The 14,766-nt window shown below is 37.3% G+C and overlaps 1 protein-coding gene across 3 annotated transcripts in view; it reads left to right on the top strand.

Annotated features, from left to right (window-relative positions):
* RNGTT (RNA guanylyltransferase and 5'-phosphatase) overlaps positions 1-14,382 on the top strand; it is a 178,346-nt gene extending 163,964 nt beyond the window's left edge. For all 3 annotated transcript variants that reach the window (XM_027644994.1, XM_027644995.1, XM_027644993.1), the window contains 2 exons: positions 8,620-8,743; positions 11,566-14,382. In XM_027644994.1, the coding sequence (XP_027500795.1) occupies positions 8,620-8,743; positions 11,566-11,729 (288 nt within the window). In that variant the 3' untranslated portion in view covers positions 11,730-14,382. The remainder of the gene's footprint in view (positions 1-8,619; positions 8,744-11,565) is intronic.
* Positions 14,383-14,766: the final 384 nt, after the last annotated feature.

The raw sequence follows: 14,766 nt of genomic DNA, 5'->3' as shown, positions 1-14,766 counted from the left end.
CATATCAAACTGGTTGTTTGGGATCTAAATGGGAGGAAGGAATATGATTCTTAATGGCTGTAATTTGAAAGCTGTATTTTCTTACCAGTAAAAGAGGGTTTAAAAGACTCACTTGCAATTATGTGATACTTTAGGTTCTACTTTAAATTTCTTTTGGTTTATTCTGATATCATTTAGCATCTTAGAAACCCATAGTTTCTAGGAACATTATAGAAGCCAGATAAGAAATTGCTAGACTTAGGTTTAGGGTCTGATCCTGATAACACTAATGTAGGCTAATTGATCTTCTGAAACTGCTCAAAGGAATGTAACTTACAAGATAAGAGTTCGTAGAGCTGGATCCTGCATGAATAGCCATCAGATACTGTCTGAACTTGTAGAAGTAGTTTTTCCTCAATTGACAAAGGCTTCTGGGAAACTCCTGATAGCCCAGCCCTGTGGAGTCTCCCTCTAACCCATCCCCGGCAGTGTGACAGCAAGTGACAGAATCCTTGTAGGGTGTAAGAAGTACAGGTAAAACAAGATTAATTTAGACTCCTACAATAGCAATAACTTGGGTACAGAGAACAGATGAAAAAGTCATATGAGAAAGTACAGTGTAAAATCTATGTGTGGTAAGCACAAACATTTGTCAGAAAAGCCATCCTTATCGAGCTGAGGTCCAATATCTGAAAGGCAGCAAATGTCAGAAAAACTTTTCATCCTATTCTGATACAATCATCTAAGGTCTCTTTCATTTATTTTGAGGTATAGAAATAGCGTTGCCAAGGTTTGTAAAATAGTGATAGTATTGCTTTGTCTTTGGAAGGTTTGTTTGGATTTCTACTGATAAATTATTAACGAGATCTCAGCTGCCCTATGTCAGAAGATTTCTTGGTAGCATGACTGTAAATACCTGAGGGGTAATTAAGATTGGGTTTAGAGAACCTAATGGGGGGGTAAATGCTTTCCCTGTGGTGTGACCACAAACCATCTCTCTTCCCCATTTGCAAACTGAGAATAATAAGCTTTACGAAATTCATAATTTATGGATGAGCTAAGTGGTGTTTTCAAAATGTATTCTTTACTAGTGATGTGTAACTCTTGTCTCCTGGATCTTTTGTGTCTCATCATTCAGTGCTCTCTGGGCTTGGCACCCTTTTGCAAAAGCAGTCTGAATAAAGTATAAATGAGGGTTAAGACTGGCTTTCACAAGCTTTTCACAAGCAAGCAGGGATACAGTCCTCAAAATGTATTAAGGTGTGAATGAAATATTTTCTTACATAATCATTTATACATTATGATTTCAACTTTTTCGATCAGTTTGCACGGTATATGCTATGTCTCTCTTCCCCTTAGACAAATACCCTCGAATTTCAGTACTGACCCCAAGTATTATTAGCGGCACAATTATTTATGATGTGCCAAGTCCAAGGAGGCTGTCTTTGGCCTCTGTGGAGTTAACCCAGGTGCTTGCAGAGAAGCATTGTTTTTACCTCTACCTGCAAATTCATTGAGTTGTAAAGCAGGTGAAGCTCTGTTTGTGCCAAACATGCATCCTCTCTGCAATAAGGTCACACTGACAACTTGCTTTGAGAACTCTGTGGCTGTTCTCTTACTGCCTGGGTGTTTCTGTAGTTCCCCCGAGGGTTTCTTCCTGTTTCATCAGCATACTCAGGGTCAGAATTACATGAGCCGCTTTTTAAATAAGACTTTATTTAAGAACTCATCACAGCAAAGGTATGCCAACTTCACAACTCAGCACAGAATTCTTCCGTTTCTCAGTCTTTACAGATGTGCAGAGATCTTTTTTTCTTTAATACAGAAACCTGTGATGATTAGGATGCCAGGGCAAGGGATATTGATCTAGGAGGACAGTCATTTATTACTTTGTGTCATTGAAGTGTTCAAGATGTGTATGGACCCCTAAACCTCTGCTTCCCATTCTTGATGATGATTAAAAGAAAACAGGATTTTTTTAAAGCTTTAAAGTTGTTCCCTCAGGAGTTAGGTGATGATAATGTCTAGCAGGCAGGTCAGCTGCTCTTCAAGTAATGTAGATGCCTGAGTTGTAATGCCCAAAAGTGTTCAGAGTTTATTGGTTTGCTGTGGCAAATGGCTTTACCATTGAGTGAAAGAAGTATAGAAGTATAAAAAAAATATTACCCAGAAGAGTGGTCATTGAGCAAAACATTGGTGCAAACATATGTATATTTCCACATCATGGTCTAAGCAGTTACCTGCTTTGTTGGAGATACCAGTGTTCTACCGAAACATTGGTTTCTTACAGATAGTTCAAATGGTGTTGCAAGGTCAGGTGTACAGGAGACCTTCCAGGATACATTAAGAAACCTATTTCCAGCTGGCACTGAAAGTCATTAAACTTGCAATATCACTGATAAGAGGAAGGCTTTTTATTTCTGATGTTTCCATCAGTCAGTTGTCAGGAAAACCCCAGGACTCCAACCCATTTTATGTATCAGAAAACAGTATCCATATTTTAAATTACTACATGTAAGAATGAGAGATTCTTTGAGAAAATATTATACGTTAAAAAGAAAGACTAAATCATGAACTGAGAGTGCTGGACACTGGAAGTCAAATATAAAAAAAAAATCCACAATTTTAAAAAGCCTCATTCTTATGATTTTGAAACATGTGTTAGCATTGTGGTTTAATTAGGCATGAACAAAAATGCTAAAATTTTTATATTTCTTAATGTTCCTTTTCAGGAATGACATCTCAAAATTGGAGCATTTCCATTTCCTATGTACACAAGAAGCAGTGTAGTTACACTTAGAAGGCCTCATTAATGTTAAATAACCATATCAACTGCATTGTGTTTACCCAAACTGATAACCATTTGTTGGGTAATATATTACTTAAAAGGAAACACAATCAGTCTGTTTAGTTTAGCAACAAATCTATGGTTTTGGTAAAATAATCTCTTGAATCATATTAAGAAATAGATGTTAAGCTGCATTGCAGAATCTGTTTGGGCTTGAACAAAAATGCAAAGCAGATTAACTGATTAGCTTTGTCCAGTCTACAGTATTCATAATTATGGTTCAGTGTACACTAATGATGTAAACAGGCATTTAATAACCATCTCTTATATTTTTATCTTCTTTGAGAAGTTTGGCTGTGAAAAACATGTTAAGGGATACTTTATGTGAGTTAGGAAAAAAGTTCTTTAAAAGCATCTGAACAAACTGTCCAATAATTAGGAAGAAGCACTGAATGAACAACTTGGGATCTGTGTTCTGTGCTGCCCTATGCCCTGTAAGTGTTCAGGGCTCTCATAACTGCATGATCTTGCTTTGAATTTGGCTTATCTTTTTATCTTCAGAAGCTGTTTATTTTGTTACTGCTGCTTCTTTATTTTTTCTGTCTCCATCCTATTCCTTCAGAAGTCTTGACCCCTCTTGTTTTCCTCAAATTCCCGTGTAATACTTCTTTTTGTTCCCTGGCTGTTGTGATTGCATCTTCTTGATCTTCAGATCTTGCCCTTACTTTTGAGGAGTCATAGTACCAGTGGGCAGCTTAATTCTCTCTGTTGTCTCAGGCATTCCACATCACTGGAGAAGTTTGGAAATAAAGTCTATAGTACTTTGCAGTTGTGGGCAGTCACAGCATTGCAGACTAACGCAGAAATCAGGATTTGAGATGTGCTGCTAGAGAGGATTTATTTGCTACCCTGTCATTTATGGCTGAATGTATCCCAATACCCTCAGGACAAGGAGCTCACAAATGTCATGATTTTGAATAGTTCTTAGAGAAGTGTGGGTTAATTTTTGCAGGGTGGCCTACTAGGGGCCAGTTCTCCTGCAATAGGAGACTGGGAAGCATCCAAAAGGCTTTTTCCCTCGTGACCACACAGCTGATCATTTTGGGATGTGCTACTTTCACTTGTTTGTTTGCTTTGTCTGTGAGAATGTATCTTAATGGAGAAAATATAGTTATGATGTCAGAGAGAGGAAGAATTATTTTCTGGGCCTTATGTAGCAGCTCTAAACTTTTCTCCCCTCCAGGCATTGGAAGTTGTTTTTAAAAACAGAAAACAAGCAGTTTGTGTACTTGAGCATATAAAAAAGAAATGCCTTCATTGCACATGCCAGCTATAAAAAGAAAAGGCAGATTTTTCTTAGAAAATAGAAAGCCATTACATTTAGAATGTATCTTGCCTGTGTGTTATAGTTCCTTTTATTTTTTAATTCTGTACTTAGAAATAAAGATCTTTTTAATTTCACAAGATTTCAACTGCTGTCTTCGCTCATTTGTTCTCTCTTGGAAGTTAACATTTTCTGTGTCTACTATTATGATCTTCTGGGATCTTAGAAATAGGCTTATGACTAGGGATGTGGAATAAAAATAGAAATAGGTGAATTGAAGAACATTTTTCTTTCTATAAATGTTTGGTAATAGAGGGGAAAGTGCAGCAAAAAGGCATTTAAAGAAAGAAAGCATTTGAAATAGAATGTTTTAAGATTTTGCTTACCAACATCACTTTCTTGATAGGGGATTATTTACTAAGCTAAAATAATTTCAATTGCTTTGAAAAAACCCTGCGTATGGAAACACAGAGCTTCTTTCAGCCAAGTCTTTGTTTATTTAAAAGTTTATCTCCATTTTTCTTTCTGAAGAACTTGGATATGGGGAAGGTAGATATATTTGTAAAGTTTAAACTTGTCCATTGTAGACGTGCTTTCTGAAATACTAACTTAATTACCTTAAAATCTAAATTTTTATTGTCAATACCCCTTATGTAAAGTAGCAGCTTGCCCAGGAATTTAATTCTCCTTTGGGATTAAGGAGAGTGGAATGGTGGACCAGGTCTAATGATCAGGTGCACTGTGGAGATACACAGAAAAGTGTCAGCAGACTAGTAGCTGGTAGTCAGCAGAGATAATGCAGGCATGTTCAGAGGACTAGAGCTAACTACATTCAATAGAAATGATTTCTTCTCTTTTTCAGCAGGATATATTGTTGGGGTTTTTTTCACATTTTGCTCTAAATTACCATAAAATGTGACTGCATGTTGTTACTCATCTCAAAAAGACTCCATTATTCAACCAGGCAAGATAATTTGAGATGGGTTAGATATTTTACTTTTTTAACATATTTTGAATTTCTTTCAGAACATAGGGGATGGAAGGAGACTGGAAAATGGGAGATTTCCTAAGCCTTGAGTGTCATCATTTTTAGAAAAAGAAATAAGCTTACCCCACTGAAGTTTTTCCTAGTGAATGACCCAGATGATGATAGCAGTGGGAAACCTTTCTCAGCGGGGAGCGAAAGATAGCTGTCATCTTCATGTAATCTGACATTCTTAGGCAATGTCTTGTATTACATCCAGTCTGATTTGATAATGAAATATTGCTGAAATGGGGATGCAGGTCAAGCCCGTTTTTTTCCAATCACATCGTGCAATCTAGTGGTAATGTAGTGAATAAGCTTCCAAGAGGATGCTCATCTGTATTTTTGGAAATTATTTCTGTTGTGCAAATAGGCTGGCTCTTGATAATTACATCAAATACAGGCAGGAACAGTGAACATTGCTATGCTGAGGAACAATTTCCTTCCTTTCAAAAAGAAAGTAGTGCACAGCTTGGTATTTGTCCTTGCCCGGGATACAGTTGTTGCCCAGACCAATGATACTGTTCTGATGCACACCACCTCTGACAGCACTGTGACCAAGACCTGATCCTCTGGGCTTCTAATTCTGACTGGCTGTCCAAAAATAGACTAAGGAATAAATACTTAATAAAGGCAGGCTCCATGGAGTCCTTAGTGTGTGGGAGTTTCCGTCTTGAAATGGCTGAATGCTGGTTCAAGGCATTTTATCAACAGTGTGGCAGAAGCATCGGCACTGTACCAGAACTGAGGATAAGCATTTTGGCTGAGAACAACCATCATTCCTAATTCACTTTCTGTGAAGCACTAGCTGGAGAAGTACTTCTTGGGAAGAGAAGTGATGGTGCACTATTCAAATAGTGCTGTGGACTGTAATACTTTAGGGAAGAAGAAGGAATGAACTCCATACTGCAAAAGCAGAATCAAGAAGACATTGCCCTAAACAGCTCAGAATGAATTCCCAAAGGGAAGGAATTTCAAGACAGATAAATTTGATGGCTTTCCTGTCTCACTTTGATGCTGAAATACCAGAGAGTAGCATACGCATGACAGGTAGATGTAAGGTGTGAATTATGGATACAAGGATTGCTATGGGCTGGTTCAGTCCTGTGTATAAACAATACCTGTTTAGAAGTCTACTAGGATGCAATAGGGGAAGAGTGGTTTTAATGCTGCAAAGTGTGTTTTGCTCAGAATACTTGTAGTCTTAATCAAGTGCCCAGCAGTTCCTAAAATGTTATTTAATAATACAATAAGTACCTTTACAAGACTAAGGTCACTTAACAAAGTACGTGGAAAAGTAGGTGCTGTATCTCTTCCTTTGTAAAGTAATTACTACAACTTGCAATTGTTAAAGACTGTGATCACCAGTTTTCTAAAGGGAAAATTCATTTAAGTCAATGCTTTGGCAGGTGTTCATATTTTGTGGAAAGATCTATCTTCCAGCTTGCTAATGAATGGCCAAGCAAGTCTCTCGATAGTTAATAATATTGCCTAATTGCCACAGTCAGATAAAGCTGCCATCTAATTTATTGCTATTCTGAGCATCTGAACACTAGAAGAATGATAAACCTTATGAGGTGGGTGGTTAGTGGAAGTCATTGCTTGCAGTTTTATACATTTCTTTCTCTAGCAGATGATCTTTCTAACATTTCCCCCTTTTGGCTGAGAAATAGATATGTGGTCATGTCCCCCCCCCCCGCTGCCCCCACTTCCCGTAAGCAGCTGTTTTCAAAATAATATGTCTTCCCAAGGCACTGCAGAGCCAAGAGTTTCTTCCTGGGTTTATGTTTCCATAGTGTGCTAGAAAAGGATGTTGTGTTTTCTTGCGTACACCTAATGGAACATAAATGAATCCACAAATGTGTGTCAGTCAAAGCTCTGGACTGTATATAGCTTTTCAGCACGGATGGAAGAAGTGCAGTGCTGTGCAGAGTGTGCTGCAAAGAGAAAGATTGCTGATCTTGGCAATTGGCTGATTTCATCCAAGTGATCATCAACAACAGACACAAACTTCACTTAAGGAGTAAATGACTTGAGAAAAAAAAACTCTTTGCAGGTGACAGAATGGATGAAGGAATAGTGTGTGACACGAAAACCTGAATCAAACTCTGTCAGTCCTGCAGTGGGACAGAACTCAGTTGTAAACCAGTTTAACAAAATTTTCTTATAGTGCCATGTTAACTTGACAAGTAAAATCCCAGTGCTTCCTGTCCAGGAGTGAACACTAGTATTCAGGGTAAATACCAAGAAGAATGTTAGGTTTCTCCTTATCAAATTAAGGATAAATCTTGTATATATGTATAGTACATATATAGTACTATGCCATATAGGAGGACTTGGTCCATGCTCAGGACTATTTCATTAATTACTTCGTTTTATCTGGGAATTAATGGAAAAGAGATTCATGGGGTTTTCCACTGTATGTGCTATTAAGCTGTCTGGAGACAGTTATGGCCTTTTTCAAATCTGCATCCCTCTGACAGCAGTAAATTCCCGTGTCACCACTCAGGAGCAAGTAGACAACAGAGGTGAAAAATTATGCTAATGAATTGCAATAACCTGTCCCTTTTTATGAGAGTGCTTATGCATAAGATCCTGAATCCAAAGTGTTATGTGTATTACCTTGTACAGCTTTTCATTGGTAAACTGTAGCAACTAAACACAGCTAGCAGTTAAATACAGCTTTGTACTGCTGAAGAGGCCCTTTGGAACAAAGTGAAGTATATGGGTAAAATTGTTAAACGTTAGATAGGGTTCTCAGGTTACCATGGTTACTTGAAAAATTTGCATTGTATCATAGATTATGATGCATAGGATGAAGTAGCCAAAACAACTAGGAAGTCCAATGCATATAAACTACATTTCCAAACCACACAGCATTGACAAATAGAAAGACAGATAGCTCAGAATATTGGCTGCTGACAAATCTATGAATCAATGAAGAGAGGCCTGAAGGGGATTTAGAATATATGTCATTTGAAATCCTGCATTATTTTGGAGTTACAATCTTAATTTTTAAAGACAAATGAAAGAAAAAAGGGAAAGAAAAGAAAAAATCTCGGTAATGATTTTCCCTAAGCTCTTTCTGGTGTTGAAATCTGACATTTGGCTGTGAGACCTTCAGCAAAGAAGGTTGATGAAACATGGATAATACATTTCGTGCACTTAGGCTGGCAGTATCACTTATACTGGAAGCAGTTTATTCCCATGGAAACCTATTTGCATTTGGGCCAGAAGTGACTTTTTCCCCCTCTATTAGCACTGCTGATGTTTTAGCATAATATAATTGCTTTATATTGACAACAGATTCAAAAAGTATTTTTAAAATGTTGACTAGCTGAGCATATGTGTAATGGAGATGTAGTCTATGCAGTTTTTCTGTGCAGGATGGAGGCATGTTGCTGAAAAATGCAAGGCAGCTTTTGATCTTCTATTATTTATCCCTAGAAGAAAGAAAAAAAATAGTTAAGATCTGTTTATCCCAAACTAATTTTTTTTATACAGGTGACAAAAGAACTGAAACAGTATGACAATAAAATTATAGAGTGCAAGTTTGAGAACAACAGCTGGGTCTTCATGCGACAGAGGATAGACAAAAGCTTTCCAAATGCCTACAGCACTGCCATGGGTGAGTAGAATAATTTGCTTTAAAATTTTCTCAGGCTGAAATTTTAAAGTTTTAACCCCATTCTGGTTTAAGGAGAAAAGGCACTCTGTGTTCTCATTTCTAGTTTGAGTCCTGGCTTCCCTAAGTTATTATAGTAATGCCTCATTTTGCAAATGCAATGTCAGCATTAGCTTTTATATAGCACAAATCCTTTGGCTGCAGGGTTATTTGGGGAAGTCAATTAAACCAATACTCTGATTCAGTATTTAACAGATAACACAGAAGCAAGTGCCTAAGTCTTAGTGCCAACACTGGGTACAACTGCAAACACTTGAACACAGACCACTTTAAATGGCAGGCCATGCCTTTTAAGTCAGAGCCAAGAAAGTTTGTATTTACAATAGCATTGCAACAGCAGTTAACTAGCTAACTAGTTAAGTTAGCTAGTTGCTGGGATGTAGTGCAAACTGGCACACTATGAGTGGCATTTGTTAAGCAAAACATCCACTAGAATTCCACCTCTGTTTAAAATGCCAAAACCATTATTTGGAGGATAGGCTAGAAGATTAATAGGAGAAAAATGTTGTCTTAAGTTTCAACAATAGTTGTAAAACAATGAAGAAGGAAAACAAATGAAAAGTGGGGTTATATCCCTGCAGAATTGTGAGACTTTTATGTTCATATACCAAAAAATATTTTCCCAAATACTGTAAATTAAATGATATTTACTTTCAGGTGAAGTGTAAGAGTTTGAGAAGTGTGTGCAAGGCTGAATAACAATAGTCATGCTGATGCTTAAATTTGTTTAGTTTCAAAATGAAATTTAATCACTTTGAAGACCATGCTAATTACTAGGGCATGCATAGATGATGTAGGATTTTCTCTGAACTCTTCTACTTGTATTTCTGCCTGAGCAGTGAGTAGATTTTCTTGAATAAACACAATGTGGTCATTTTGCCAGGAGATAATAAATCTGTTGGCACCTTAGTGGACCTGCACAATGTAGCTGAAATGCTTGCTGAGCAGTCTTGTTGTAAAGGAGGAATGGGCCACGAAAAAGTACAACAACATCTCTTTGTGACCATGACCTAAATTTCTCTTCTCTGTTTCACCTTAGTGTTTCAATAGTTTGTTTTCCTTGGAGTGTTCTCTTCTTTGATGAGTAGCATATTCTTCTTTCCTTCATTCTTAAGAGCATATGTATCTGCCCCTTTTCTCTCTCATTTTCTCCATTTGTAGAGCAGTTATGTTATTCCTGACTTTTTTCTGCCAAAATATAATGAACTTCCTAAAAATTAAAATTAAAAGAAAATTAAATGCTACAGGAAGAACTTTTTTGTGAGAAATATTTCAGTTTTTCCATAGGAATTTTCAAAACAGAAAGTTCTCTTTTGGCTTTAAATTTTCACTTTTGGCCATTTATCAAAATTTCCAGAAGTTGTACTTTCTTATTTGAGACTTCCATTGTCCCCTTCTCTAGATCCTGGCTCACTATTTGCTTTTTCTTGATGAAAAATACTATTTATTTTTCCCTCTGGTTGAAATGGCAACAAAATGAAGGATCTGTCTGTGTCTTGCTTTTGGACTTCGATACTTTCAAATTAAAAAGAGAAGGACTTTTTGAGTGATTAAACTAGGGCAGCCCTTAAAAGTTGATATAGATCTATACCAGCTGCCTTGTAGTATAAATTCTGTTCCTAAACTACTGGTAATCATAATGCTTTCCAAATGCTAAAGTGAAATACAACACAACTCTTAAGCATCTTTTCATCAAAAATGATGAGATAATTATAAATAATGTTAGGAAAGTGTTTTATTAATCATAAAGTAATCCTTTGAATGATTCTGGAATTCTACAGGAAAGAGAGGTATGGTTTTGAGTCATTGTTATTTGTAACAATGCTATATTGTAAGTGCATTTTAAGGAGTCTTAATGTTGTTTGGTACTCTAGGATGTCAGTAGATTGTTTTGCATGGAAATTGCATCTGTCCTTACGTGCTATCAATTATCCTCTAATCATTTTGTGCTTTCTTTCAAAATAGTTGTAGGAATTTTTTTCCCCTTATTTTTCTCTTCTTTTCTCTCGGGAGGATTAATTAGGGGAATATAAAGTTGCATAGGAAAAGTATTAAAAATTTGTTTTAAGTGGAGCAAGCCTTTTTATTTGTTCCATAAAAGTCCAGTGGGCCATTACTTAGAAACTGTGACCTGGGCAGTCACGTTCAGTACTCCAGGGGTGCTTGTACATGTGTGCCTTGGCCACCATGCAGCACCGTGGCCGCTTCTCCATCATATGGTCTGGTGTGCTAGACATGCTGCTTGCTTGGTGTCAAGTTTTTCTGTCCCATGAAGGTATATAGGTTAAAAAAAAAGGACTGTGCATTGCAGGTTTGTGCTATTTGTAGGATTTACTGGTGACAAAAAATAAGTTACTGTAATTCAGAGGGTCTTGATAGTAGACCTATCTTGTTTCTAGCTACTTGGATTTGATGCATATTTTAAAGCCATGTCTCACAAGGCCTTTGTTGCTGTTGCTTGCCTCAGTAGGAGGTCAGTTCTTGGTGGTTTTATAGTTGCTCCATGAAGCCTCACAAACAGGCCTTTTGCTAGTTTTAGAAAGAGAGATTCCCATGAGCATAAGGCCCACGACACTGCTTTGCTCTCTGAGGGACAAAGCAGAGATTCGTGACTCCTGACACAACCATCTTGTGAAAGTGTGTGTTTAAGGCTGAATACTCGAACCAGAATATGTTATTTATTTTGCAAAGAGGGGATAAAATTACTGAAGTGCCAACTACAACAAATTTGTTTAGTAACTTGAGAATGTACTCTTTGTTCCCAGCTGTATGCAACAGCATCCAGAATCCAGTCACGAAGGAGATGCTGTTTGAGTTCATTGACAGATGTGCAGCAGCTTCTCAAGGACAGACACGAAAACACCACCTTGATCCTGACACTGAACTTATGCCACCCCCACCACCCAAAAGGCCACGTACTATAACATAAGGCCATGGTCTCAGTGGATAGTGTGTTTACAGTTCTGCAGAAGGTGATATGCAAGTGTGAAGGCTGGAAAAAAAGAAATCTGAATTGCTGTAAATAATTGTGTGTGTTTTTTGAGTTTGATTTTTGTTCTGTTTTGTTTTTCCAAATTCCACATACAAATGGACATTGTTTTGTAACTGCTAAATTCAACCGTACTTTATGGTATTTGAAGAATAAATTTCGAAAGGTTTAGACAAGAACCAAGTACAATGAAGTCAGTGGAAAGCTGCCTTGTTTATATATGGATCTCTTTTCACCTTTAATTTATAATGTCAGCAATCTGGAACTGAGGAAACATTGGGATGCTGTACTTTTTAGAAGCTGTATTTAAAAAAAGCAGAAGTGTTTTTTTACTATTGTTGTTCAACTGGTTGTGATTTGTCACCCATAGTATAACTGATCATAGTTTCCCTGCATTTCTGAGACTTGTGTTTAACAGCAAACAGCAATGTTGTTTGTGCTCTCTGTTGATTGAAAACTAAGCCGCCTTAGATCACTCTAATTTCAAAATTAGCTGGGTTTTTGTTGTTGAATTATTAAGAGGTGAATCTTTCTTGTAAATAGCATCCCTTTGAAAGGGAATGTGGTGGGTGTTTGCTTTTTCCCCATGTTTGAACCTAACGCCAAATGTATAGTGGGCTGATTTTAGCTTTGCCTTTTTAAGTTTATCTGTAGATGAGAAATATACCAAATCCTTAGTGTTGAGGTCTCTGTTAAAGAGACTTTTTAGTACAGGGCTTAGTTCTCCACAGTGATACTATTGTAAATACTACTAAAAAGTACACATCACTGTGATATGCAAGAATAATAAGCAGTGCTAATAATGATGTCTTGCATCCAGGCACAAAATGGCAGAAAAAATGCCAGGCAACTCCTTTGTAAAAGAGAAGGTAGTTTCAGTGGAAGAGAGCCACATCAGACAGAGAGTCTCCTGGTTTAGGTAATTGCAGGACAAAAATAAGTCATTTGGGGGTGGTGGATGAGTGTCCCAGGGAACAGGACACTAATTTTCAAACGTGTGGTTGGCTGTCCTGTGGTACCGTGCTCATCCTCTGGCTGACTTTCTTTCTTATCAAATGAAGAAGCGCATGAATGCCTTGATGGCTTTTGTTGCAGCGCAGTGGCAGATGTTCATAATGTGAATTTTGAGAAGCTGCCGTCTGGTTGTCTACAGGAGGAGTTGTTCTTTTCTGGGATTAATTGGAAACCAAATGCAGATTTTAAAGTTTACTGTACATTTATCAAGCAGGGATTGAATTGGCTCTTTGTATCATTTTCTTAGTGTGTGAGTCATCCATCCATCCATTCAGCAGTCTAATTAGTGAAGGTCATTGATTTGTTATAACTAAAATGCATTTTTGCTCAAATGAGCTTTCATGTTTGTAAGCAGAGTTTACTCCTGCTTTTTTTTTTCTGTATGGAAACTTTACAACTATGCTTTGTGATGGCTTCCCTCTTTGTTTCAACCTGTTGTATAAATGCACACGGCGTCATTTCGATGGTGTTCCTGGCTTCTTTTTCTGGGATATTCCATATGTGTTTTAGAGAACTGAAGGAGTTATATAAGTTACTTTTTATACTATGATAAAACTTGAGGGGAAAATAATGTGTTCATCGAAGTTCTTTTTTTCAACTGTACATAGTTTCTGCACATTATCTATAAAAAAATATTAAATCACCTATGCAAGGTTGCAAAATGATCTCTTAAAAGAAGAGCCTTATTAATTTGATGTGAAAACCTATGCATCCTCTGTGCATCTTGCATTGAAACACACAGTCAATTATTTCTTTACTCAGTATAAATAATTTCCCGCAAATTATACTTGTCATTCAGATTGTCATTACATACACTTTGTCACTGATCTTCATGGCTTATGGCAGTTGCAATGTGTATGATGATTCTAGCCTTCTCTGTGAGGTTAGGACATTTCATTTTTGTAGGGATGTGTCTGGGTTATTTCCGTCTTTCTCCTTCCCAGCCCTTGCATCTTGTATTTCAACAAGACCTGGCTTCTGGTTTATCTTTTTTTTCAGAGCTGCAGCACTGCAAGCTGTCTTCCATGTGCATTCCACCAAGTCCATGAATGTGTTGTGGCCCTTGTATTTTGAAAGTGTCTTTTTTTCTACTCTCATCTTGAAATGGATATTTTGGAAGAGTAATGACTGAGAAGGTTTAGAGCTCCATATGCACATTTGATTGTCAAACTTTTCTTGCACTGTGACCTGTAACTTTTTAGAGAGGTCAGTTGCCTTTGCTTTTCTGGAAGAGGAAGCTCCTGAGGAAGGGTTGAATGAAGAACCTGGTGAAAACAAATAGACTTTCACTTGGACCAGGAGGGTTTAATGCTGTGAGAAACACAAACTTCCTTTCTCTGTTACTAGATATTCAAGAGATTGAAGCTAAAAAAGCAAAGAAGAATCTGTGCCAGGAAAATAATGATGACAAAAAAAAACCCTAAGTTGTCTATTCTTTGGTGTACAGCATGAATTCATCCACTGTTTTGTCATTTGCTAAATATATAATTAAAATTTGAATTCAGTGGAGTTTCCAAAAAAGTACATTCCTCTACAAACCATGTATTAAGTATTTTAATAAAGTTAATGGTTTAAAATACTTTTCCTAAAGATGTGTTTGCTTTTGATGCCTGTGCTTTCCTGGTACCAGTGCAAGCCCCAGGATACCACAGTGTTATTGCTATTGCTGTTCTGTCCTCCAAGAAAATGAACCACACTTTTCAGAGGTCAGTGGCTTTTCTCTCAGGTAGGAGCCCCCCCGGTGGTGGCCATGATCCATTATGCCATTTTTAAGTACAATTTGCTCTTCCTGCAACGAGAACCAGAAAGAAACCAAATGGTGCCTGAAGTAACTATTTTATCACAGGCTAATATTATGTAGCTTATCCATTCAATGTTAAATGCAGCTGCGTGAAAAAGTTTTGCAAGAGGTCTGCACAAGTCTTCCCTGATGATTTGTCATTCAACATGACCCTAGGGCTGG

This window comes from Corapipo altera, unplaced genomic scaffold, assembly GCF_003945725.1.
Source record: "Corapipo altera isolate COAL_440 unplaced genomic scaffold, ASM394572v1 2, whole genome shotgun sequence".
Classification (NCBI taxonomy): domain Eukaryota; kingdom Metazoa; phylum Chordata; class Aves; order Passeriformes; family Pipridae; genus Corapipo; species Corapipo altera.
This window is presented reverse-complemented; position numbering and strand designations above follow the sequence as displayed.